Genomic DNA, 26554 nt, shown 5'->3' on the forward strand with positions numbered 1-26554 from the left:
GCTGCCTCCCGGGGAGAGCTCAGGGCTCTGTCTGGCACCTCCGCACCCACAGCTTCTAAAGCCGGTGGGACTCTGGCCCTGGAGGATGTGGGAGCTCGGGGGAGATGCCAACTTGGCTTTGTGGCTTCATCCGGCCTCCGCAAACGCGCCTGAAGCCATCCTAAAGCACAAAACACGTGCTTGTTCCCGGCGCTGGCAGCTTCCCGGGCCCAGCTAGAGGAGCCCAGTGCGGGAGGCTGCTGAGGGTTTTGGTCGGCAGCCCCGGTGGGTGGCGTCAGCAAAGGGACAGCAGAAACCGACAAAGGGGTGGCCCGTCCTGCTGCCTGGCGGGGCTGGAGAAGCCGCGGAGGGCTCAGGAGGCGGACGGTCCCGGTGGTGTGCTGGTAACAGCCTAACAACCAGCTCTCCCGGGAGGTGGGGAGGAAGCTGGCTCTGCAGCATTGGCCAATTTCTCTGATGTAAATACTTTCCCCATGGCCGATTTCAATCCAGTCCGCCAATGGATGAGGCATCACTGAATGTGGAGCTGGGCAGGGATCTGCGTGACCAGCTCCCGGGGTCAGTGCACCCCTGCACAGCCTGGCTGGACCGTAGCTCTGCCACGGCCCGGCTGTGCCACCATCCCTGACCTCCCTGAGTACATGAGGGGGGTGATTTGAGTTCCCTCGTGGAAACTCATAGGGAGTTTGGGAGGAGATGAAACAGCTTCCCGACACACGGGAACTGTTGGGGAAGCGGTGGTTTCTGCTGCCGTGATTACTTTCTTCCTGTAATGATAATGAGGTGGGCACATCTGCTCAGCAGTGGGTGGCATGTGGGGACCTGAAGGAGGAGATCAACTCGAAAATACAGTAAAGAATGTAAGACCCTGAAAACCTTACCCAGGCATTTGTAAACTGTGGGGAAGGAAATAGGGAGTGATTTTTTTTTTAAACAGCTTTACTGAGATCTAATTCATATAATATATAAATATTCATTTAAAGGTTACAACTCAATGTTTTTTAGTGAGTTCACAGGGTTGTGCAAACATCACCATGATCTAGTTTTAGAACATTTTCTAAATTTCTAATTTCCCAGCAAGACACCCCATACCCATTAGCTGTCACCCCAGGCCCCAACCTGTCCCCAGCCCATGGCACCCCTAGTCTGCTTTCTCTCTCTGTAGATATATCTAGTTTGGACATTTCACATAAGTAGAATCATAAAATCAGGTGTCCTTTTGTGATTAACTTCTTGCACTCAGCGTGATATTCTCAAGGTGCACCCATGTGGTAGCGTGAGTCATGTGTCAACACTTCATTCTTTTTTTTTTTTTTTTTTTTTTTTTTGAGACAGAGTCTCACTCTGTCACCCAGGCCGGAGTACAGGGGCACCATCTTGGCTCACTAAGCCCTCTGCCTCCCGGATTCAAACGATTCTCCTGTCTCAGCCTCCCAAGTAGTTGGGATTACAGGCACATGCCAGCATGCCCAGCTAATTTTTATATTTTTAGTAGAGTTGGGGTTTTGCCATATTGGCTAAGCCAGTCTCGAACTCCTGACCTCAAGTGATCCACCCAGCTCAGCCTCCCAAAGTGCTGGGATTACGGGCGTGAGCCACTGCGCCTGGCCTCTTCATTTCTTTTTATCTCAATCGTATTCCATTGTAGAGACCCACCGTATTTTACTTATCCATTGATCAGTTGGTGGACATTGGAGGTGTTTTCACTTTTGAACTCTTAGGAACAGTGCTGCTGTGAACATCCATGTACCAGGTGCTGCATGAATGTATGTTTCATTCCTCGTGGGTGTGTAATTAGGCCTGGGTCAGTAGTAGCTCTGTTTCATATTTTGAGGGAATGCCAGCTGTCCTCCAAAGTAACCGTGCGGTGTGACATTGTCCACCACAGTGCTAGAGGGTTCCAGTGTCTCTACATCCTCACCAACGCTTCTTATTATCTGATTTTTTTTTTTTTTTTTTTTTTTTTTGTCGCCCAGGCCGGAGTGCAGTGGCGCAATCTGGGCTCACTGCAACCTTCGCCTCCAGCTTCAGGCAGTTCTCCTGCCTCAGCCTCCCAAGTAGCTGGGACTACAGGCATGCACCACCACGCCTAGCTAATTTTTGCATTTTTAGCAGAGATGGGGTTTCATCATGTTGGCCAGGATGGTCTCAATCTCCTGACCTCAGAATCCTCCCGCCTCGGCCTCCCAAAGTGCTGGGATTACAGGCGTGAGCCACCGCGCCCTGTCACTACCTGACTTTTTGATTCTAGCCTTCCAAGTGGGTGTGAAATGGCATCTCATCATGGTTTGGATTTGCATTTCTGTAACAACTGATGGTGTTGAGCATATTTTCATGTGCCTGTGTCCACTTGCTTGTATTCTGTGGGGAAACATCTGTTCAGACCCTTCGTCCCTTTTAAAATTGGGCTGTTTGTCTTTTTATTATTGAGTTGCAAAAGTTTTTAAATATAGTTTAGAATTCAGGTGTCCCCAAACTATGGCCCGCGGGCTGCATGCAGCTCCCTGAGGCCATTTATCCGGCCCCCCACCGCACTTCAGGAAGGAGCACCTCTTTCATTGGTGGTCAGTGAGAGGAGCACAGTATGTGGTGGCCCTCCAACGGTCTGAGGGACAGTGAACTGGCCCCCTGTGTAAAAAAGTTTGGGGACACCTGGTTTAGATACAAGTCCCTTATCAGATCCACAGTCTGCACACGAGTTTCTCTACCCTGTGGTTGTCATTTCACTTCCTTGATGGTATTGTTTGCAGCCCAGCTTTTCAAATTTTAATGCTGCCCAATTCATCTCTCTATTTTTCTTTTGTCACTTGTGTTTTTGCTATCATGTCTAAGAACCTAACACAAGGTAAAAAAAAAAAAAAAAAAAAAAAAAAAAACCAAAACATTTATGTTTCCTTCTAAGAGTTTTATAGTCTTTGCTTTTACACTTAGATCTAGGAGTCATGAAAATTAATTTTTGTGCATGGCATGAGGTTGGGTCCAGCCACATTCTTCTGCATGTGACTACCTGGTTGGCCCAGCACCATTTGTTGAAAAGATTGCTTTCCCCGTGGAATTGTCTTGGCACCCTTGTTGAAAATCAATTGACTGTACAGATGAGGGCTTATTTCTGGACTTTTCAGTTCTATTCGGTTGATCTATAGGTCTGTTCTTGTTTTCTACCTTACTGTCTTGATTTTGTAGCTTTGAATTTTAATAGCAAGTTTGGAATCAAGAAGCATGAATTCTGCAACTCTGTTTTCCCTTTTCAATATTGCTTTGAGTATTCTTGGCCCTTTGAATCGCCATACGAATTTTAGAATCAGCTAGTCAACTTCTGTGAAGAAACCAGCTGAGAATTTTGAACGGAACTGTGTTTTGTCTGTAGATCGATTTGGGGTATGTTGTCATTTCAACAATAGTAAGTCTTTTGTTTCATGAACATGGGATGTCTTTCCACATCTTTTGGTCTTCTTTCACTTCTTTCAAAAAAATATATGTTTTAGAATATAAGTTTTGGACTTTTTAATTAAATTTACTCCTCAGCATTTTATTGATGATACTCTAAATATGATTTTTAAAAATTTCCTTTTGAGATTGTTCATTGCTAAATAGGTTTTTTTTGTTTGTGTTTTCATACGTGACCTTGTATCCTGTAACCTTGTTGAACTATTTTATTAGTTCTAATAGGCTTTTTTTTTTTTTTTTTTTTTTTTTTTTTTTTTTTTTTTTTAGTGGATTCCTTAGGATTTCCTATATACATGATCCTGCTATTGGCAAATAGGGATGTTTTTACTTCTTCTTTTCTGATCCGGATGCCATTTATTTTTCTTTTCCTGCCTAATTGCCCTGGCTAGGGCCTCCAGTACAGTGTTGAATAGGGTGGCAAGAATGTACCCCTCCGTCTTGTTCCCGATCTTTCATCATGAAATATAATGTTTGCTATGTGATTTTCATAGGTGTCCTTCATCAAGTGGGGGAAGTTCCCTTCTATTCCTAGTTTGTTGTGTGTTTTTATCATGAACAGGTGGATCATGTCAAATACTTTCCTGTATCTATCGGAGGATCAGAGGGCTTTTGTCCTTTGTTCTCTTAAAACGTTGCATTACAGCAACTGATGTTTGAATGTTAAACTAACCTCACGTTTCTGGGATAAATCCCATTGCCCACGGTGTGTGATCTCTTTCTTATGTTGCTGAATTTGATTCGCTAGTGTTTTGTTGAGGGTTTTTTTGTATCTATATTTGTAAGAAATACTGGTCTGCAGTTTTCTTCTGTCTTTTTCTGCTTTTGGCATCAGGGTAATGCTGGCCTCCTAGAGTGAACTGGCAGGTATTTCCTATTCATATTTTTTCGAAGAGTCTGGGAAAAATTGATATTAGTTCTTCTTTGACTGTTTGGTAAAATTCATCAGGGAAGCCATCTGGATTTGAGACTGTGGACAATTTTTCGATTATGCATTCAATCTCTTTTTTTTGTTTTAGTTCCATTAAGGTTTGCCATGTCTTCGTTCTGTTTCAGCAATTTGTATGTTTCTAGGAATTTGTACATTTCACGTCTAGTCTATTGTCACACAGTTGTTCATCGAGTTTCCTCGCAATCCGTCTTACTTCTGTGGGGTAGGCATGATAGCCCCCCTTTCATTCCTCATTGTAGCACTTTGAATTCTCTCATTATTCTCTGTCTAGCTAAAAGTTTGTCAATTTTGTTGATCTTCTCAAAAAATCAAGTTTTCGTTTTGCTGGTTTTTTTCTATTTTCTTAATTCTTACCTATTTCTGTTCTAATATTTATTACTTCATTCCTTCTGCTTGCTTTGGGTTTCATGTGCTCTTTTTCTGGTTTCTCAAAGTGGAAGATCGGGCTATTGATTTGAGATCTTCTTTTATAATACAAGCACGTACAGGCATGAATTTCCCTGTGAGCACTGCTTTAGCTGCATCCCGTGAGTGGCTGTATGTGGTACTTTCATTTTCATTTAATTCGGTAGCTTTGAATTCCCTTCATGATTCTTTTCTTTGATCCAGTGGTTCTTTAGCCATGTGTGGTTTAATTTCCAGTTATTTGTGAATTTTCCAATTTTTCTTCTGCTATTGATCTCTAACTTAATTACGTCGTGGTCAAAGAACATGCTTTGTATGATCTCACCCTTTTTGAATGTATTGACCCCTGTACTGTGGCCTAGCACATCATCTATCCTGGGGAACATTCCCTGTGCTGAGAAGCATGTGTCACAGTGTGTACCTGAGCCGGAAAGGGCTTGGTCAGGGCTGGAAGGGAGGGAGGGGAGGCTCAGTACAGGTGTTGGAAAGAGCCCTTGTTCTCCACGTTCTGGAGGGGGAAGCACACCCCAAAGGCCCCTGTGGCATTCCCACCTCCTCCCTGGAACTTTTCAGATCAAGAAGGAGTGTCTGGCCTGCAGAGGCGCCGCTGCTGTGTTTGACATGTCCTACTTCGGGAAGTTCTACCTGGTGGGGCTGGATGCAAGGGAGGCTGCACACTGGCTCTTTACTGCAGACGTCAGCCGACCCCCAGGTATGGGGCCTGGGGTGGGGGGCATGTTCCTGTCACTCCATGGGCACAGCCTCAGGCACTGAGATGAGCTGGCACCACCCCATCCCCTGGAGCACCCTGGGCCCACTGCTCCTTGCCCTCTCCTGGCCTTGGGCCCCTCTGTCCGGCCCCCATTGCCCCATCCCAGGACCCAGGCCCTAGGACCTCACAGCTCTCCTCCTCCTCTCCCTCCCTCCCGCCTTCCTTCTCCTCCCCACTTCTGCCTTCCTCTCTATTCCAGAAAGGATGTGTGGCAGCTGGCCCTCAGCCACCTCTCTCCTGGGACTGGGGGGTTCAGTCCCCCTCATACTCTCACAGGTGGGATTGCCAGAATTAAATAGAAACATAGGATGGTCAGCTACATTTGAGTTTTGGATACATAATGGCCCATTTTTAACGTAAGCACAGGCATCACCATCTTCATGAGTGTCCCGGGCTGCCAGAACAGAGTATCACAAACCTGGTGTCTTAAACAACAGCAATTTATTGTCACGGTTCTGGAAGCGGGAGGTCAAAATGAGGGTGTCTCCAGCTGATGCTCTGCAGAGGACCTTCCCTTGCTCTTCCAGCTACTGGTGGCGGTCGGGAGCCTGGGCCTTCCTTGGCATGCGGCTGCACCACTGCAGTCTCTGCCTGTTGTCACATGGCTTTCTCCAGGTCTTCTCTCTCTTCTTTTTTATTTGAGTCAGAGTCTCACTCTGTTGGTCAGGCTGGAGTGCAGTGGCGCGGTCTCGGCTCACCACAAACTCCGTCTCCTGCGTGCAGTGATTCTCCTGCCTCCGCTTCCTGAGTAGCTGGGATTGCAGGCACACACCACCACGCCCAGCTAATGTTTATATTTTTAGTAGAGACGAGGTTTCACCATGTTGGCCAGGCTGGTCTCGAACTCCTGACCTCAAGTGATCCTCCCACCTCGGCCTTCCAAAGAGCTGGGATTACAGGCATGAGCCACCACACCAAGCTGTGTTATCTTCTTGTAAGGACAGCAGTGAGATTAGATGGGGGCCTACGCTAATGGCCTCACTCTAACCTGATTACATCTGCAAAGATCCATTTCCAGATAGATCACGGTCCCAGTCCTGGGATGAAGACTTTCACGTATCTTTTTGGGGGTCACAATTCAACCCCTGATGTCATCTCTCCAGTCAGCCAACCAGCAAACCCACTCTCCAGACTCCCAGGCACCTGCTGCTCACCTCCCATTAATCTCGCTGCCCACTCCAGCTATCCACCCACCCACCAGCCCACACGTCCCTGTTGCTCCATACGTCTGTTCCCCCTTCAACTCACCCACTCCCATCCTCCCGTCCATCTGCCCGCCTTCCCATCTGTCCAGCCATCCTCCATCCACTAAGTAATCTATGCCACAGACATTTCTGGAGTCTTCTCCGGTCCCAGGCACAGTGCTGGGAGCCCCAAAATGAATGGGGGTGGCATGAATCCTGTCTCTAGAAACTTCTTGGCATGGTGGTGGGTGGGCGGGAGGGATGGAATGGGAGGGGCCAGTGCCAAGGCCTTTCAGGAAGAAAGAAGCTTCCTTCCCGCAAGGGTGGTGGTGATGGAACGGCCTGCCCATGGCTAGTCCTCTCTGGGTTGTTCAGCTGAAATGGCATCCCTGGGCTGAGGGGCTCTTCAGGTCATCTCCCAGGAGGGCGTCCTGCTGGGGGTTATCCAGCCTCTGCGAGGAGGAGCTGCCCGTGTGAGCGGCCCGCAGGTGCTGGGGCAGCACAGACCCGGCTTCCTCCCCTTCCCACAGGCTCCACCGTGTACACGTGCATGCTCAACCAGCGTGGGGGCACTGAGAGTGACCTGACCGTCAGCCGCCTGGCACCCAGCCCCCAGGCCTCGCTGCTGGCCCCTGCCTTCGAAGGTATGGATGCCTCTGTGTGCACAGCGCTGTGACCGCGGCCTGCTCAGTGGACCGGTGGTTGAGGACAGGGCAGGACGGACGGGATGGGCTGCCGACGGCAGCTCTGTCATTAGCTGTTGTGGCCACTGTGGTCAGGTCTGGGAGATTAGAGGTCTTGTTTCAAGCTGAATTCAGGCTTTGTTCAGGCGGCACTGCTGGAGCTCCAGCCCTCAGTGATCGCATCTTTGAACCCGTCCACAGTGTTGCATTTTGGAGTGGCTGCCGTGTGGGCGTGCTCAGCTCAGCTGCCCGGAACAGAGCGTGCCAATGACAGGCCGTGCCTCCCACTCAGAGCAGTCAGCTCCCTTCTGCCACTGCCATCCTGGCTGGGTTGGAGTCTGAGGCCCGTGTGTCCCCGAGTCTGAGGCCTGGGCCGGCCCTTGGAAGATGTGCGGCTCAGGGCCCACCCTGATGCCTGACTGCCCTTGCAGTCCCTCTGTGAATGCTTGCATGCCCTCAGCAATGCTACACAAAGCTGGGACCTGCCTCCTGTCCCTTCAGCCTGATCCTGTCCCTGGGTTCACACAGGAGCCATCTGATCTCTACTCCTGTAACCCATCCCCCCCAGGGATGAAGGAGCAGAGACGGAAGCATTCTCTTTCTCCGGGAAGCGGCATTGCTGCCTCTGGGATGGGGCTTGCACAGGGGAAAGTGCTGGCCGTGCAACTCTCTGTGCTGACCGTGGGGGCAGGGGCGCAGCCAGTGGGAAGGGCTCAGCCCATTCAGAAAACCTGGTACCTCCTTGCCGTTGGCCTGACTCCGTGCTGCTGGCAGATGTAGTTGTTTCCTCACTGGGTCACTGTCCCCCAGGGGTGCAGCTCGGGCATTGCGGGAGAGAGGCAAGGGTAGAAAGGGGCTCCTTCATGATCTGCTCAGAACCAACACCTGCAGCAGCAGTCCTGGGGGCACCAACTGTGTGTAAGGCTCAGCACAAGGCAGCGAGGACCGGGCAATGAACCCAACACAGAAGTTCCCGCCCACGTGGACGTGACACTTTGGAGAGGAAGGAGGATGAAAAAACTGAGATAAATGAAAGGGGCAGGGAGTGAGATGGGTCAGGAAGAAAAATGAAGACCAGAGGAGGTGAGATATGGGGGGCCAGGGTGGAAAGACAGGTTGCTCACTGCCCAGGGCGTCTCTGAGGCTGGGGGCTGGCAGGGACTCCTGGGCCTCCAGGGTGCTGCCGAAAACAGGGAGTACTGAGGTGAGCCCAGCAGCTTGGAGATGAGGCTGTGAGTGTGAGGGAGGGTCCTGTGGTGAGGGTTAAACTGTGAGTGTGAGTGAGGGTCCTATGGTGAAAATGAGTCTGTGAGTGTGAGGAATGGGTCCTGTTTTGGGGGATGAGGCTGTGAGTGTGAGTGAGGAGTCCTGTCATGGGGGATGAGGCTGTGAGTGTGAGTGAGTGTCCTATGGTGTGGATGAGGCTGTGAGTGTGAGTGAGTGTTCTATGGTGAGGATGAGGCTGTGAGTGTGAGGGAGTGTCCTATGGTGAGGATGAGGCTGTGAGTGTGAGGGAGTGTCCTATGGTGTGGATGAGGCTGTGAGTGTGAGTGAGTGTTCTATGGTGAGGATGAGGCTGTGAGTGTGAGGGAGTGTCCTATGGTGAGGATGAGGCTGTGAGTGTGAGGGAGTGTCCTATGGTGTGGATGAGGCTGTGAGTGTGAGTGAGTGTTCTATGGTGAGGATGAGGCTGTGAGTGTGAGGGAGGGTCCTATGGTGTGGATGAGGCTGTGAGTGTGTCAGGGTCCTGTAGCGGGGGATGAGGCTGAGATCGTGCCTGAGGGCTTCTGCGGGGTGCACAGCACGGGTCCTCCCTTCCCTCCTGCCGTTGGTGATTTGGAGGCTGGTCGAGCCCTGGGCTGAGCCAGATCGCATGTGCTTCATGGATCCGTGAGCTCATCCTCATTCCCTCAACAGTCATTGTGGCGCCTTGACTATGTGGCAGTGCCAGGGCAACCAGAGCCAGGAGGAGTTGAAAGAGGCTGGTGAGGCTTCGGGGTCACCCCAATGAGCTCTGTGCACAGATGGGTGCAGGAAAGGGCCTGTAACCCCCAGAGGGAGATGTGCAAGGGGATGTCAAAGGGCGAGGTGTTAGGGAAGGCCGTGCATAGCCGCTGAGCTGGGATGAGCAAGGCGTCCTGGAGGAGGCGGCGGCCTGAGCTCTGAAGGATGGGTAGGAGCTGCTGGCTGGAAGAGTGTGGAGGTCAGAACCAGTGTGACCTGCCCATCGCTTGTCCTCTCTAACTCATCCAACCGAAATGGACTCCCTCAGCTGAGAGGCATGGTGCCTGTGAGGAGCTGGGCGTCAGCCCCCAGGAGAGCGGAGGCCCCGGCACAGCCCAGAGCCATAGACACAGTGAGTCTAACTGGGGAGACAGTAGGGGGGCCAAAATGAGGACACAGGTCACCAAAGTCCTAGCCCAGGCCCTGCCACTGCCTGGCTCAATGACCTGCCTCTCTGAGCCTCAGTTTTCCCCAACTGGGAAATGGAGTGAGGCGGACTCACCTCCCTGAGCTGCTATAGAGAATTGGGTCAGAGCCTGGAGGTGCTAGGAGGCGGGGGAGCAGCCTCCCTGAGCCTCAGTTTCCCTGGCTGGGGAATGAGGACCTTGCTAGTCCCCTGTCATAAGGAGGAGCTGTCAGGAAAGTGCTTTGAACACTGAACCATCTCCCAGTGGTGCACAGTTAGCTTTCCAGAGGATTCTGGGGGATTCCTGGAGCTGAGTGCTGGGGAGCCGTGGAGCTGGTTAAGCTGGGAACGTTTCACTCGGTGGGTGTGAAGGAGTCAGCGCCGTGAGTCACATCCCCCAGGGCTCTGCGGGTCCCGGGGACCACTCAACAGGAGGAGACACCATGTGGGCTTTGTTTCACTTTCAGGCTTCAAAACGGCACTGAGTTATGAATATGCATGGGCATTCAGTATGCACGCATCTAATACGTGTGCCGATTACGCATGCTACATCAGATCACCGTGAAGTCAGGAGAATGGGATGAGTTACATGTGATCAAAGTGGCGTGCAAAGCAGCTGTCAATCTTAAAAGTAACTTTAAATGATCTTTATTGATCTTTTTTGTAAGAGGATAAGCGGATACATGCTCCTGGGAGCCATTCCAATGATACTGAAAAGCACCAGATAAGGGGCACAGCGCTCAGCTCCCCTCACCCAGTGCGGGTGGCGCAAGCCCCCAGCCACCCGTCTTCCGACCGCTCCCTGCCTCGTTGGCTTCACAGACCGGGCCTGGACCTGGCCTGACCCGTGGCCTCAGGACTGGCATTTTGTTTTCAGGGAAGTTGGTCATGGATGGCCCGGCCCGTAGGAGCCAGGCCCACCGCTGCTGTCTCCCTGGGTACCTATCGGCCTTGGTAGCTCTGATGCCCTCCTAGAAGAGGCCGGGGATGGTTGCAGACCAGGGGGCCACTGAGGAGCCAGGGGCCTGAGAGTCACTGTGTGTGTGTGTGTGTGTGTGTGTGTGTGTTGGGGGGGTGAGATGGGGTGTCTGTCATGGGGCTGAGCACACCATCCAGAAATGGCCCCAGTCCAGGGGTCGGGGAGCCCCTTGAGGACTGGCTTGTCTCTGCCTTCATGCTCCATTATGCTCATGGTGTTAAGAGAAGGGAGGGAGGGAACAGCCTGGCTGGGGCCCTGAAAGGTCTTTCGTCCAAGGGATGCTCCCAACAGCCCTTGGGGCCGGATGTCGTAGGTCTGCCCCTTTGACAGATGAGAAAACGGAGTCTCAGAGGTGGAAGAGGTGAGGCTAGCAAGCCACAGAGCTGCATCTGGGCCAGGCTGGCCTGGGCCTATGGTTCCCAAGACAGTGTCCTCCCGGGGGTGGGAGCGTCTCTGTGAGGTGTGTGCAGGGGTGTGGGTGGTCGGGGTTGAGAAGCAGGTCCTTCTTCCAACCCACATGGCTCAGAGGACATTCTGTGCAGGGTGTGGCCCCGGGGGCCCGAGGGAGGGGCAGATTGGTGCCTGGGCTCTGTGAAGGTGCAGGCCCCTGAAAGGGCATTGGTTTTCTCAGCCGGGAGACCCTTGGGCCACCCTCACTGTCCTCGCCTCGCCCTGAAATCCTGATCTAAGGCCAGTCCTTCTCTTCCAGGGGACGGTTACTACCTGGCCGTGGGCGGGGCCGTGGCCCAGCACAACTGGTCCCACATCACCACGGTGCTGCAGGACCGGAAGTTCCGGTGCCAGCTCATCGACAGCTCTGAGGACCTGGGCATGATCAGCATCCAGGGCCCTGCCAGGTGAGAGGACAGGGAGCCTGCGCTGGGCGCACTTGCTTCCTGGACCCAGGCCCTCCCATGGGCCCTTGGTCAGAACGGCTTGTCCAGAATGGGGCATTCTGAATAGTTAACTGCTCTGGTAAACCCAGAGGTGGCACTCTGAATAATCTACAAGGCCCTGAAATGCAGATAAGCCCATAACACAAGTCAGACTGAACTTGACGGCTGCTCAGTCACTGAGGACCCCAGGATCCCAGACGGGAGGGTGGTCTCATCGCCAGTGCGGTAGAGGAATTACCGCCCTCCCTCCCAGAGTGGGCAGAACCAGGCCAGGCTTCGCCCTGCTACATGGGCAGAATAACTTCCTTCGCTGATGGGTCCCTGGTTCCTTCCTAAACACCTCCCATGACAAGGTCTCCGTGTGGCTTATCCACGCATGCATTCATTCCTTCTCCAAACACTTGCTGGCTGTGTTCCCACCCATGAGAAAGCAGGAGCTGGGAAGACCCTCAGATGCCGCCTCATGCACGCGGCCGCTGAAGTGTCTTGGGCAAAAGGACAGCTGAGCAGGTGTGCACCTTGGAAAGCACCCTCTGACTATGTTTCGGAGAAGAGACTGGGGTGGGGGACACAGAGGAAGGGCAGTTGTGGCAGCAGCCACCAACGGAGCTCCTGTGACCTGCCAAGCCTGAGCCGACATCTCCTGTCCCCACAGTAGCCCTTTGAGGTGGTCATAAGTGTTCTTATTTTTACTGATGCAGAAACTGAGGAACGGAGAGGTAGAGACACTTGCCTATGGGCACACAGCTGGTCAGTGCCAGGGCTGAGGGGGATGCGGCCCCTTGGGCTCTGAAGCCCACACACGCCGCTCCCTGCTACCCTCTTTCAGGAGTTAAAAACCCTCCATGGGAAGACGGCCTAGTCTAGGCCTTCCACTGTTGACACCCCGGGGCTCGGGGTCCAGGACGCTCATCTCAGGGCACTTCCTGCCGTCACATCTGCCTTGGGGCTGGGCGGGGTGGCTCTGCTGGACCCGGCAGGAGGAAGAGGCATGAGATGAGTGCACTACTTCTGGGGACGTGGAGGGTGTGAAAGGGGTGATCTATCTCTGGAAAATGAAGGGGGCAGCTTCGGGAGAGGACGGGAGAGGAGAAGAGGAGAGGTGGGGAGGGCTGGGGCGGCGGGTTGCGGGGAGATGCGTCTTCAGCCTGAAGGTCGCCGAGGTGAGCACTTTGAGGTAGCATGGCTGTGTCCAGGTGATAACCTGTCAGCCTGGAGTTCTGCCGAGACCTCTGGCTGGAGTGCCCAGACCCCGCCACGGGGTCCGCTTTCCCTGGCACCCCCCGCCAAGTCCTGGGCCAGTGGCTCCCCTCTCGGGCTGCTGTGGCTGTCCGTGCGTGTGCGCTGCGGTGCTCAGAGGCGCACGGTAGATGCGACAGTGCTGAAGGAAGGGATGGAATGAGAGAGGTCGAGCTTCTGCCGAGGGTTTCACGTGAGGCTGCCCATAGAAACCAGCGTGCATTCGGGAGGCGTTTGGGCAGAACCCTGCGGGCAATGAGTGACCCAGCCTTGGCGCTCTCTCGGGGGACTGCTCCCGGCAGTGGCAACAGCAGGTGCAAAGGTCCCTTGGCAGGCAAGTGCCTGTTTGTCTGAGGCACGCATTGAGGCTGAGATGGAGCCCGGCAAGATCTGTCTCAGAGGCAGCAGAGTGAGATACCGGAGGCCCGGCGGCCGCCCCACTGAGGGAGGGGTGCTGAGCAGAGCAGGAGCATGGTCGGCCTTGGGCTTTGGTGGGGGGTCTTTGCTGCTGGGCCAGCAGGCAGGGGGCCAACAGGCCTGTGAGGAGCCTCAGGCCAGGTGAGGCAGGGATGTCCAGGAGGGAGAATGACCCGAGTCCATACGGCTCACGGGCGAGGGTTTGGCGTTGCGGTGATTCCCATGGACTAGGCAAGGCTCCTGGTGCCAGACAGCAGATGGGGTGTGCTGGGAGCCTCAGGGGGAAGGGAGGGGACAGAGACAGCTTCCATGTGCCTGAGGAGGAGTGGAGAGTGCCGGTGCGTGATGGGGAAGGGGCTGGGATGCGGCGGAACCTTGCAGCCCCCGCCTGGCCCACGGGCAGCCACCATGCTTGCTGCTTTTCATTCCTCGCCTGGGTGACCCCAACCTCTGCATCTCTGGGGTAGAGGGAGGGGTGTGAAGGCCCGGCCCTTGGAATCTTCTGGCTTCATCACCATGCCAGCCTTGGACAGGGAGTGGGGCTATTTTTAGTGTGGGGTAGGCAGGTGGACTGTGAGGGAGGGGGGACAGACAGATCAAGGTACAGCCGGGGGCGCCCAGCCTCATTATAAGATGCTCCAGGCAGCAGTGGGGGAGGCAGCCAGGGCGGGAGAGGAGCTCACTGCCTCCTGGTAATTTCTTAACTTTCTCCTCCAAAATGTCCTCTAGCTTTCAAATAGAACCCCAAGTTTTCTTAGATGAATAATAATACTGGTGCTGCCGATGAAGGCTGTTATTCGGGACGTGCTCAGCATGCCTGCTGCACCAGGGAGCAGGGCTTGTACGAGCTGCTGCCCCATGGAACTTTCTGGAAACGTTCCATAACTGAGCGGTCCAAAGGCAGCCACTGAGCCCTGTGTGGCTACTGAGCCTTTGAAACGTGGCTAGTGGGACTGCAATTTTAAGACTAGTCAATGTGAACTCAAATAGCCTCACGTGCTGGTGGAGGCTGGGCACGGTGGCTCATGCCTACAACCCCAGTACTTTCGGAGGCCAAGGCGGTAAGATCACTGGAGTCCAGGAGTTCGAGACCAGCCTGAGCAACATAGCAAGACCCTGTCTTAAAAACAATTTTTTTTTCCCCATTAGCTGGGCACGGTGGTATATACCTGTAGTCCTGGCTACGCGGGAGCCAGTGGCAGGACGATCGCTTGAGCCCAAGTGGTCAAGGCTGCAGTGAGCTGTGATTGTGCCACTGCACTCAAGCCTGGGTGACAGAGCATGACCTTGTCTCAAACCAAAATGAAACAAACCAAAACCAATATCCTTGCGTGGCTGGGAGAGACAGTGTCGTGCCGCCCAGAAATGGCCCTCGCTGTGGCCATGGTTCACACCAGGGGCTTTGTGTGTGCTTTCTTGCTGGCCCTCACAGCGGCCCGCGGCCCCACAGATGAGGGACTTTGGCTTGGAAGGCGTGAGGGGTGAGTATGGAGCCTGGGACTAGAACCGGGGCCTCTGACTGGGAAACTCATGGGCCCCTGGAGCTGGGCTTCCCCTGACGTTGCTGTACCCACAGCCTGGGTCAGAGCCCTTCAAAGCCTTGGTCCAGGTGGCAGCTCCAGGCTTCTGGCCCAGACGCCTTCTGTGTGGCTGCCACTCAAGGCTGCAGACAGCATGTGCTCCTTGGGTCTGGAGGCGCTGCTATCCCTCTCCAGGGCTTGGTACCACGTGGGTGCTTGGTGGTTACATAAGGGTTTTGGCCAACTGTACCACAGCTGAGCACCTCAGGCTGACGTGGGTGGCAGCTCCCAGCACGATGACAATCGGGATTAGGGTCAGCAGCACTTCTGGGTAGCCCACCCTGCAGTCTCAACACCTGCTGGGACCCTAGAGGGGCAGAAGTGGGGGACCATCTCCTAGCAATAGGGGCCTTACCTTGCTGTGCCAAGCCAGGGTGTTCACAGTCCTATTCACCGAGAGCCTTCTCTGTGCCTGACACATTGGGATGGGGGACTCTGTTGGCAAGGAGCTCCTGGGGGTGGGTGCTTTGGGGGAGGGTACAACCAACGTGAGAGACACCCTGGCAGGAGACTATGGGACCTTGGACAAGGAGTACCTGACCAACCTAGGGAGTCAGGGAGGGCCTCCTGGAGGAGGTGACAGCTGAGCCAAGAGCTGAAGGATGATGAAGGGTTAAATGGGGACAGGGGAAGGGGTGAGAATGTGGAAGGGCAGAAGAGGGCTAGACCTCTAGAAGAGGGGTCAAATGGCACAGTGCCCAGGAGGGCTTCCTTGAAGACTGTAGGTGCCAGCCCCAGTGAGGTCTCCGGTACTTGGGCAAGTATGAGGGTGGATATGGTGCCAGGCACCGTGGAGCAGGGGAAGTGGGGAGCGAAGCCCTGCCCTCACAGAGCTTATATAATAGTGGGGGACCCAGCAAGTCTGTGCAAACTGTCGAGTACGGACAGAGCGTCCAGTGCTCAGGAACATTCCTGGGCCCCCACAGCCCTCGGGTACGGCCCTGCCGTCGGTAGGTGACAGTCCCCTAGGAGGTGGCAATGGCTCTGTCCCCTCGGGTAGGTGATGGTCCCCTAGGAGGTCAAAATGGCTCTTAGCACCTGCTGGGTGCCAAGCCCAGCTCTCTGCCCCTCCAAGTCTGCAGCCTCAGCGTCTCGTACCCACGTCGGACAGGACTTGGGGGCCGAGGTGCCTGGTTGGAGGGTTAGGTCGGGGAACAGAGCGGGGTGGTGTCTGGGCAGAGCACCTTCTGCAGGGGGCTGGGAAGAGGCCGGCCTCTGCTCCTGTCCGCCTCTGCCAGAGCAGGTTTCTCTGCTCTTCTGCGCAGCACTGAGGCCTCCAGAGCCAGCCCCGCTCGGCCGTGGTTACTGAAGCAGAGCTGGGGCCCTCTGGCCTCTGAAGAGTTGGGAACCTGGAGCGCCTGGGGATGTGAATTGCGGACCTGGCCCACACGCTCTGCTCCTCCCGGCCTGTGGGCTTCAGGGACATCCTCTGGTTAGATACCCGCTCCAGTCTCAGCTCCCCCACCTGACTCGAGGGTTCCACGGGAGCTGTCTCCAGGTCTGGTCTCCCTCCCCCAGCGGTTCTGCTGGCCCCGGCGTCACCCCGCTGGAAGGTGACTGTCTTATGTGTATTTGGAGTGCACATCTGTCTTGGTGTACCTTTTATTAATCCATGGATATTGTCATCTGCCCCATGAGAACAGGGACTTGTCCCCTTCATGGTGGGTCCCCGGGGCCTTTCCTGCCCAGGCCCCCCTGCTGAGCTCTTGCTGACCGACCCACTTTGCTTTTGCCTGCAGCCGGGCCATTCTGCAGGAGGTGCTGGATGCCGACCTGAGCAACGAGGCCTTCCCCTTCTCCACCCACAAGCTGGTGACGGCCGCCGGGCACCTGGTAGGTTCCAGCTGGCCGCGTCCTCTGAGTTGTGGGTGGCAGCATGCCGTGAGGGGCACGCCGGGGGATCTCAGGCAGGTTCCTTTACCCCCCTGGGCCTCGGTCCCCAACTGTGAAGGGGGGACAGTGGATGAGGCGATCCTCCCACAGGCTGTTGGGAGCATGGAGAGGTCATGGGGACCAAAGTCACAGCATCTTCCATTCTTCCCCGTGCCTGGTGCATGCCAGGGACTCGGTCCCGGGGAAGGCGGCCTTGCCTCACCCCTGCGTCACCACTTACTATATCCCCTTCTGAAAAGTATGGGGCAGCCCTCCTGAGGTGGTGTGACTCCCTGGAAACAGGAGGGCCTGGCTCGGCTGAGCACTTCCTGGCTCCGGAGCACTCCCTGTGTCGGCCCTCCAGCCGCCCTCGTGGATGTGGAGGAGGGGCTGCTCAGGTGGGAGCACAGCCAGTTCCTGAAGAGCACCCCATACACTAAGGAGCACCCCACACGTCCCCCGCCAGCGTGAGAAAGTTCCTATCCGGGAGGCCAGGGCCCGTGCCTTCTGAGATGGTGGCGGTGTCAGGTGCCAGGACTCTGTGGGACCCAGCCTGAGGCAGGAGGCTCCCTCAGAGACCAGGGTTGGGGCCCAAGTTCTATTCTGGGCCAGCACATCCCTCTTCTGGGCTTCATTTCCTTGTTGGAAAACAGGCATCTTGGCACCTGCTTTGACTTCTCGAGGCTGAGATGAGGGGTTGTTGGTAAGCACAGCAGCCCGTTTGCTGGGGCCCTCCTGGGTGCCAGACGCTGTTCCGAGAACATCACAGCACATCTCCCCATGTAATCCCCACCGCAGCGTGGAGGCTCTGTTACAGGGTCTCCTGACCTCAGCACACCTGACCTTTTGGAACAGATCCTTTCTGCTGTGGGGCTCTCCTGTGTGATGCAGGTGTGTGGCGGTCTCCTGGCTGCTGCCCACTTGGCGCCAGTGGCACCCACCGTTGCGACAGCCATAAGTGTGTCCAGATGTGGCCAAGTGTGTGCTGGCGGCAGGACTGCCCGTGAGAACCTCGGTGCACGATCACCCTGCTTATTTGCCGGGGTATGGGCCATGGGGCAGCCGGGGGCCGGGCCTGCAGAGCCCTCCACGGTTCGGGCTGAGGAGACGCTGCCCCGCATGGTGGATGTTGCCCAGATGGAGCTCAGAGGGGCTAGATGGGTCCAGCTGCACAGGGCCACCTGGCTAAAGAAACCCAGAAAGCCCCTGAAATGTGTCAGTGACACGGATGTGGCCTCCAGGCGGGGTGGGCGGGTACACGGCCGCATTTGGAGACAGCTCCCTGTTCCTTCCTGTATGCTCATCTGGGGTTCGGGTGGGGAAAATGCTGAGGAAGGTTGGGGAGGAGCGAGATCCTGGCCTGCAGAAGGACTGGAGGTCCCGGGGGACAAATCTGGGTTCTGTTAGCAGATAAACTACGTGGCAATGACTGTCAGGGAGGAGACGGCCCGAGACCAGGGACATCCTCGCGGCTCTGCGCCCACCTCCCCTCTCCAGAGGCTGCACGGGGCCAGGAGGCAGGGCCGGCTGTGTCTAGCTCGCTTCCTGCCTCTGTGGTGCAAAGCTGCCTACTGGGACCAGAGAGGGTGGGAGCTTAGAGAGAGCAGCACAGCTGCAGCCAGGCCACACAGCCTCCAGACGGCTCGACTCCAGCTCCAGCAGGCCAGCTGTGGGGCCCATGCAGCATCCAGCTTTGTCTGGGGCTGGGCTCTGGTTTGCAGAAGGAGAGGGAGCTGCAGGTTCTCCCCTCTTGCTGAGGCTTGGCATAGGTGCCGCCTCTGTGTGGTTTGGCTGCAGGAGGGGGAGACCACCAGGCGGGAACACGTCCCCTGCCGTCTGAGGCCCAGCACCCTGGCCTCCCACCCGCACAGCCACTGCAGCAGGCGGCTGGGGCTTGTTCTCAGACGGACCGGACAGGCGGTTCCTGCTGCCTCCCCTCCCCTTCCCTCCTGTGGGGCTAGCCCTTTCCTGGACCTGGTGGCTTCCTCAGGCCTGGGCAATGGCTGCCTGGGGTCACCTCCATCTCTGTGGCCTCGAAACCAGGCCAGGCCAGGTGTTTGCTGAGCTGACACAAAGAAAGACCCTGCTTCCAGGATGATGTTCCCCGGAGGAACAGGCGAGGCCAGACACAGCGTGGGGATGCAGGGGTGCAGGGACGGACACAGGGGCCACTTGTCCCCAGAGTCTCCTGCTTACTGGTATAAAAAGCACATGACGGCTCTATGTATAAATACTGCTCATGGCTCAGTTTCCCACCGTAACTGCATCTGCATGTGGGTTTCAGGGCCCGAGTGCCAGCGTCACTTCTAGCAAGCCCACCTCGGCCACCACCCTTGGCCCCTCAGAACAAGGATGTTGGGTCTGTAGGTCTCTGGGCTGCTGCATGAAGCTCGTCTGGCTGGGACACGGTGGTCAGCGGCATCTCAGAGGACTGTTGGGGACGTTCATAGCCGGCCAACGAGTTAAAAGAAACCCTCGAATCCCATCCCCAGGGAAACCGCGGTTGACAGTGGAGTGTGTCACCTGCCATCTTCTTTCCGTCGTCTATCTAGCTGCAGATTTTAAAACGTACTCCGGGCATCCCGTGCCATTGTACACGTGGCTTTATTCCCCCGAGTGTTGTGGCTGTTCTGTCCTTTGAACATTCTCCAAGGACCACTTGGAATGCCGTCAGCTGCGTCACCCGCGCCCTGAGCGTGGATTTCATGCTGGGTCCACCTCTTTGCTTTGGAAGTGGCCCCTGGAGGAGCTTCTGTTGAACACCGTCCTCCCAATAGACCCAGACTATTGGGCTGAGAGAGAGGAGAGCTGGGCCCCCAGGTCAGCGTGTGTGTAGCTGGCGGCCCCACCTCGCGGGCCACTGTGTGCTGTGTTCTTCTCTGTCCTTGGACATTTCTGTGCCCCTCGCTTGCCCAGTGTTGCCCTAGGTCTCAGGTGGCGTGGGAGAGCAGCGCAGAGCTTTCTAGGCAAGGGTCGCTGCCTGTGGGATGGGTGGGAGGGGAAACGGGAGGCGCGCCGTGAGTGTCAGCTGGCGTGCGGATTGTGGGGACCCAGGGAAACGGGTGGTGGGGAGGTGCCGCACGTGCGTAAGGAGGCCCAGCTGCCTGGAAACAGGCCGCCCGCTGGCCGCGGGAGGTCTCCGTAGCGTACCCTCCATAGCGGACCTCCTGGCACCGTCGGCTCACGATGGGCGACTTGGGACTTTCAGCCAGGCACTAGCGTTTCCCCAAACTGAAGGACGTGTTCCGAGTGCTGTGCACTCCGCCGGTCCCTCCGCCGGTGCTCGGGGCTCTGGAGTGGACTCTGGGCACGCTGCCTGGGAGCCTGCTGGCTGCTGGATGGGGGTCCTGGGAGGGAAGATTCAGCTTCTGCCCTCGGTGGGCTCAGACCCCAAGTGAGGTTGGGGCCCAGGAAGGGACCTGCAGCCACAGCCCAGCCTGTCCTGGAGAGAGGTCCTGGGCAGGGTGAGTGGTAACACAGGCCAAGGAGTTCTCAGGGAACCGAGAACCCTGCAAAGGTGGCTGCAGAGAACTGAGTGCTGCAACAGATGGACAGGGTGGGGCGAGGCCCGGGTGTCCCGTGCTGGCAGGAGACAGACAGGGTGGGGCGAGGCCCAGGTGTCTCGCCTTTCGGCTGTGAACAAAGTGTGAGCCATATTGGGGGGGCTCTGCCCTGGGACTGACCCCAGGGGCCTGTGGTTGATCCAGGAGCCCACATCGGCTCTCCTCGCTCCACCCGCCCCCCACCAGCATTCTCCTGGTCCCTGCGGTCCCCATGCCAACACCTCAGCCCTGTGGCAGGACCAGGGCAGCAGATGCCCCCCATGCTGAGGCCAGGCTTCTGTCTCCCCACGGCACCAGCTGTCGGCATGGACAAGCTCCTGGCCGGGGACAGCCGGTGCCCCAGGGCCACTCTCCTTAGGAGGACACACAGTGTTAGAGCACACAGATTTACTGTCACCTGGGCTAAGTGGCTGGTTCTGTGGGGTTCCTCCCATGCTCATGTTCTTAGAGTCCACGGGGCCCGTTGGGGGCAGGCTGAGGGTGAGCTGGGGTTAACTGTCTTCACCTAAAGACCCTGGTGCCCAGCACTGACTGCAGCCCACTGGCTCCTCCTTGACCGTCTCCCTCCTTGTCCTCCCTGTGGCTCTCCGGAGTGGCCAGGGTGGGCCCAGTGGTCAGGGCTGCATGTGTCTGGAGGACCACTCCTGCCCTCAGGGCTTGAAGTTGGGTGGCCGGTGGGTCCAGCTCCCATGAGAAGGGGCTGGGACTTGAGGAATGGGCACCACTGAGGGTATGGAAGATGGAGCAGTGGCAGATCCCGTCCTCAGGGACCACTGCCTTCTCTCGAGAGCCCTGGGGAGGTGGGGCCAGGAGAGCAGAGGTGTTGGGTTCTTGGTGTCAATGTTATGGTTTTTGCTGACCTGGGAGCTGTCCCTCAAAGCGGCCAGGGCCACACATTCCCAGGTGGCCCCAGCCTGGGACACAGTGGCTTCCCCATTTCCTGGCCATCAAGATGGATGGGGGTTCAGCCACTGGCCACAGCCAGCTCCCCCTGTGGGGCCTCACAGGCAGACCGGCGATGGGAATTGGGTCAGCCACAGACACTGGGGGGTTTGGGACCAAAGCTTCCGTGTGACCCTGAAGGCTCTGTGGAGCTCAGGCCGGACACCTGGCTTCCCATCCTGCCTCGTCCATCTGCGGGGCGCCTCTCTGGGCCTCAGTGTCCCTACCTATAGCACGAAGTCTAGCACAATGTCTAAAATTCTTTCCGGGTCATTCCGTAAGTCTACCCAGACATTCTGGAGTCTCTGAATCCAGAGAGAATTTCATTCTCCTAAATAATATCTTGTGCTGGCTTAAAAATGTGTTGATGACATATCCCTCAACGTGAAGAAACGCTGGGCTGGAGCGTGGGGCCGAGCTGAGTATGTACAGGCGATCGATTGGATTCCAGCCCAGCAGATGCAGGAGAGGAATGTGTGTGCTGTGCAGTCAGCAGAACCTCTGGGTGGAAAGCAGACGTGAGGGCCGACGAGGGCGAGGGCCAGAGCTGCAGATCCGGGTCCTGGGCGCAAGAGGGGGCGCCTGCCGCTGCCCACAGACCCTCCTCGCCAGCAGACGCCTTGGGCGTGATGCCCAGCTGAGCGCTGCCGCTGCTCCTCCGCCGTGATTCTTCTCTGAGAGGCTGGGATCTGACCCAGGCTGCCACGATCCCTGGACTGCTAGAGGAACAAGCAGGGTGGGGAGACGTTACTGCTACTCGGCAGCCAGCGGAACAGCTGTCCTTGCTTCCCAAATATCTACCTCCAGGCCAGCAAGATTCCCGGGGGGGCCAGTGCTCTCCTGGCGTGTCTCCCCGAGCTCTGCTCGGCCGGACACAGCGTTCCCAGAGCCCCCGCCGAGGCCAGCCCCCGCTGCGAAGCGGCAGTGCTGGGATGGGAGCACTCCTCGGGGCATGGCGATAAAGTGATTTTCTCTGAAAATTAATTTCAGCTCAAACAGAAATTGAATCTCTTTTCCTGACAGTGAGAAGTCCTCGTCAAGGCGCTGTTAGGATTCGATTAGTTCAGGATGGAGCCGTCCTGCACCCGCCCGCGTTAGATAACCACGACGTGCCAGTCAGACGCCAACGGGAGGCCAGCCTCTGCCTGAAAACTCGATTTGTAGAACCTGGGCAGATTGGCTGAGGTCTTAGGCAGATACCCGGTGCCACGGGCAGGTTCCCCAGTGCAGCCCAGAGAGACCCGAAGGCGGGGGCACAGTGTTCCTGGTCAAGGGTCAAGCTGCTGCCATGAAAGTGTGAAGGGGGCCAGGCATGGTGCCTCACGCCTGTAATCCCAGCACTTCGGGAGGCTGAGGCGGGCGGATCACCTGAGGTTGGGAGTTTGAGACCAGCCCGACCAACACTGCAAACTCCATCTCTATTAAAAACAAAATTAGCCGGGCATGGTGGTGCATGCCTGTAATCCCAGCTACTTGGGAGGCTGAGGCAGGAGAATCGCTTGAACCCGGGAGGTGGAGGTTGCAGTGAGCTGAGATGGCACCACTGCACTCCAGCCTGGGCAATAGGAGCGAGACTCAATCTCAAAAAAAAAAAAAAAAAAAAAAAAAAAGAAAGAAAAAGAAGGAAGGGAGGGAGGGAGGGAAGAAAGCGTGGAGTGGCTGCTGCCCTAGGGGAGGTTGGATTGAGGTTGTTTGTGTAGTGGGTAGTTGGAAGCTTTGTCCCGCCCTGGGTTTGCTGCTTCTGTCTGGGGCAAGTGGCCTCCTGCAGAGCCAGTGCAGAGGGCCCTGAGTGGGGCCCCTGGAGGCGTGATCTGTTCCAGGTTCTCACCTTGCCCTCGTAGAGAAAGAAAAAGGTGTGATCCCTCTCCTCACCCATCATCAGGGGCGCGGGTGACAGCCCTGTAACAAAAGACAGGTTAACAAGAGAAAAGCACACCAGATGTATTTAATCAAAGCTTTATGTAGCACAGGAGCGGTGGAAAAGGGAGACCCAGAGGCCCGGGGAAGACGGAAGGGGAGGAGGAGGTTGGAGAGAGGCTTGGGCTGCCCCAGAGGCCTGCTGGTCTCCTTTAGTCCTGAGTTCTCACGCCAGGCGCCGTGCTTGGGGGATTGTGGTCTGAGCCCTAGAAGCCCTGCAGCAGGTGAGCCTCGAGCCTACTGGCCACGGTGGTGGACGCTTGTGGGAATGGGTGCCAGTGCTGTGTGGGCCAGGGTGGCAGGCCTCTGTGCCTGCCTGCGGATCGGGTGTACCACCTGAGTGGCCTGAAAGGAACAGGACAGGCAGGGCAGACATCTCTCACCCCTGGGGACCAGTGGCATCCTGCAGAACTCCCTCCTGGGCCTGGAGGGGTCTGACACCCAGAACCCTCCAAAAAGAGAGCGCCCTCAGGCCAATTTGGAGTGAGAGCCACGGTCATAGTAGCGATGTCTGCCTAAGTGAGGGGGACTTGGCGGGCCTCAGCCTCACCCCACATGATCTCTTTCCACAGAAGGGTCCTCTCTTGCCACAACTTACAGCCCAGGAGTCTCAGCCCCAGCAGAGGCTACCACTGGCAGGTGGCTCTGCTGGCTGTAGGAGTCATTCTCCTCCTCTCCAGGACGACTAGCCGGAACAGCGCCTGGCCACTGGGAAGGTGGGCACCAGGCAGCCCCGGGGGTCCTGGGTCCCCGCCCCCAGCCAGGGCCAAGCAGCAAGGGGACTCGGCTCCCAGCAGGGTCCGCTCGGCCACGAAGGACCCCTGCTCTAATCCTTTATTTGCAGAACTCAGTCTGCTGATCGCAGACCCCAGGGGACTGATTAGTTTCATCGGTGGAGGGGTCCTCTTGAGCACCGCCCTTCATGGGTTTGATTCCAAAGCGCCTATTCCTGACCAGGAGGCAGAGTTCGCCTCGCCTTGATCTTCCTGCAGCTCGACCCCCACCTGGCCAGGTGTCTGCTCTGGTCTGACCCTCAAGCCGCACCCAGGTGAGGTCAGGGGTCCGGGCTTGAAGGTGCTGGACGTTGAAGTGCATCCTCTACAGATTCTTCCAACAAGAATCGTGCATAATGAGCTCTGTCTGCATCTGAGGACACTGTCGGTCCACCTCATCCCTCTCACCCCCGGAGGAGGTGGGTTTCCAGGCTGACAGTTATGTCCAAAGCTCTGCGCTTCAAAGATACTATTCTATAGTAGGATAGCATTGACTAGTGCCACACCAAGGGATGGTTTCAGGGTTTCAGACCTCTCTCTCTCTCTGTCTATGTATTTATTTATACTTTGTTGCCCAGGCTGGAGTACAATGGGGCAATCTTGGCTCACGACAGCCTCTAACTCTCAGGTTCAAGCAGTTCTCCTGCCTCAGCCTCCCGAGTAGCTGGGATTACAGGCGTCACCACCACACCCAGCTAAGTTTTGTATTTTTAGTAGAGACAGGGTTTTGCCATGCTGGCCAGGCGGGTCTCAAACTCCTGGCCTCAAGTGATCTGCCTGCCTCGGTCTCCCAAAGTGCTGGGATTTCAGGAGTGAGCCACCGTGCCCGGCCTCTCTCTGCCTCCTGTTCTCCCCGCCCACCCTCTCTGCGCCCTGCCCACTCTGATACCTGCCCAGACCCCAGTGTTTTCCACCCAGGGATTCACTGGTATTTATCCCATTTAATACCATTGTGCTTCCTGCAATCTGACAGCTCATGCCCGACCATCTTCACTTCTGGAAAATTCTTCGCTGTTACCTTTTTAAATACCACCTTTCCCAGGTCTCTGGTATCTCCTTGACCTTCTGTTGGTCTGGTCCGGGCGTTCCTTCACAGTCCCTGAATTCCCATCTCTGTGTCTGCAGGTCCTGCCTTCCCTGGCTCCTCAGTTCCTGGGGCCCAGGACGTCAGAAAGTGCAGGTCACTTAGTCCTTAGCCTCAGTTTCCCAGGAAGAAAAGGAGTTGGTTTGTTGGTTGGCGTGTTAGTTTAAGTGTTAAGTATGTTCATGTTGTTGAGAAACGAACCTCCAGAATGCCCTCATTTAGTGAAACGGAAGCCCTGGCCCATTGAAGGACTCCCTCCCCTCTCCCCAGCCCCCGGCCCTGCATTCTGCTCTTGATGTCTATGAATCAATCTGGTGACTCTAGGGACCGCATGTGAGTGGACTCAGACAGGATTTGTCCTTTTGCAACCGGCTCCTGTCACTCAGGATGATGTGTTTTTAACGTGTTCATCCACGTTCTGGTATGCATCCGAATTTCCTCCCCTTTTAAGGCTGAATAACATTCCATGGTGTGCATAGAACACATTTTGTCTGTACATCATCTGTTTTTTGATGGGTTTTGTTGTTTTTGTTTTTTCTGAGACAGGGTCTTACTCTGTCACCCAGGCTGGAATGCAGTGGTATGACCTCAGGTGACTGCCTTAACCTCCTGGGCTCAAGTGATCCTCCCCCTTCAGCCTCCCAAGTAGCTGGGACTACAGGCACATGCCACAACACCCAGCTAACTTTAATTTTTTTTTTTTTTTTTTGTAGAGGCAGGGCCTCCCTATGTTGCCCAGGCTGACCTCAGACTCCTGGGCTCAAGCAGTCCTCCTGCCTCGACCTCCCCAAGTACCAGGATTACAGGTGTGAGCCACCACACCTGTAAAAAGCCTGGCTTTTTCATCCTCTGTTGATAGACACTTGGGTTGTGTCTACCGCTTGGCTGTTGTGAATAACCCTGTGCACATGAGTGTGCAAATCCCTCTTCAATCCTTCCTTTCAGTTCCTTTGGGTGTGTACCCGGAAGTGGGGTTCTGGGTCACATGGAAGTTCTGTCTTTAATTTTTTAAAGACCCGCTATACTGTTTTCCACAGCCCTTGCCCTGTTTTTCACTCCCACCAGCAGAGCACAAGGGCCCAGTTCCCCACATGCTCCCCAGCACTCATGACTTTCTTTTACCTGTTTGTGTGGTGGTAACCCTCATGGGCATAAAGTGATGGCTCCCTGTGATTTGGGTTTGCCTGCCTCTGGTGGGCAGTGGTGTGGGCATCTTTTCCTCAGCTTCTTGGCCATTTGCATTTGTTTCTGAGAATTGCCCATTCAAGTCCTTTGCCCATTTTTTTTTTCTTTTTTTTTAAGACAGTCTTGCTCTGTCGCCCAGGCTGGAGTGTAACGGTGCATTCTTGGCTCACTGCAGCCTCTGCCTCCTGGGTTCAAGTGATTCTCCTGCCTCAGCCTCCCGAGTAGCTGGGACTACAGGTGCCCACCACTGTGCCCAA

At 55.9% G+C, this 26554-nt stretch overlaps 1 protein-coding gene across 5 annotated transcripts in view; it reads left to right on the forward strand.

Annotated features, from left to right (window-relative positions):
* The window catches only part of SARDH (sarcosine dehydrogenase), a 71994-nt gene that overhangs the window by 35529 nt on the left and 9911 nt on the right, over nt 1-26554 (forward strand). For all 5 annotated transcript variants that reach the window (XM_074394542.1, XM_074394541.1, XM_039461462.2 and 2 more), the window contains 4 exons: nt 5375-5513; nt 7288-7401; nt 11539-11686; nt 16701-16794. In XM_074394542.1, coding sequence (XP_074250643.1) covers nt 5375-5513; nt 7288-7401; nt 11539-11686; nt 16701-16794 — 495 coding nt within the window. The remainder of the gene's footprint in view (nt 1-5374; nt 5514-7287; nt 7402-11538; nt 11687-16700; nt 16795-26554) is intronic.

Source organism: Saimiri boliviensis, chromosome 2 (assembly GCF_048565385.1).
Source record: "Saimiri boliviensis isolate mSaiBol1 chromosome 2, mSaiBol1.pri, whole genome shotgun sequence".
NCBI classification, from domain to species: Eukaryota; Metazoa; Chordata; class Mammalia; order Primates; family Cebidae; genus Saimiri; species Saimiri boliviensis.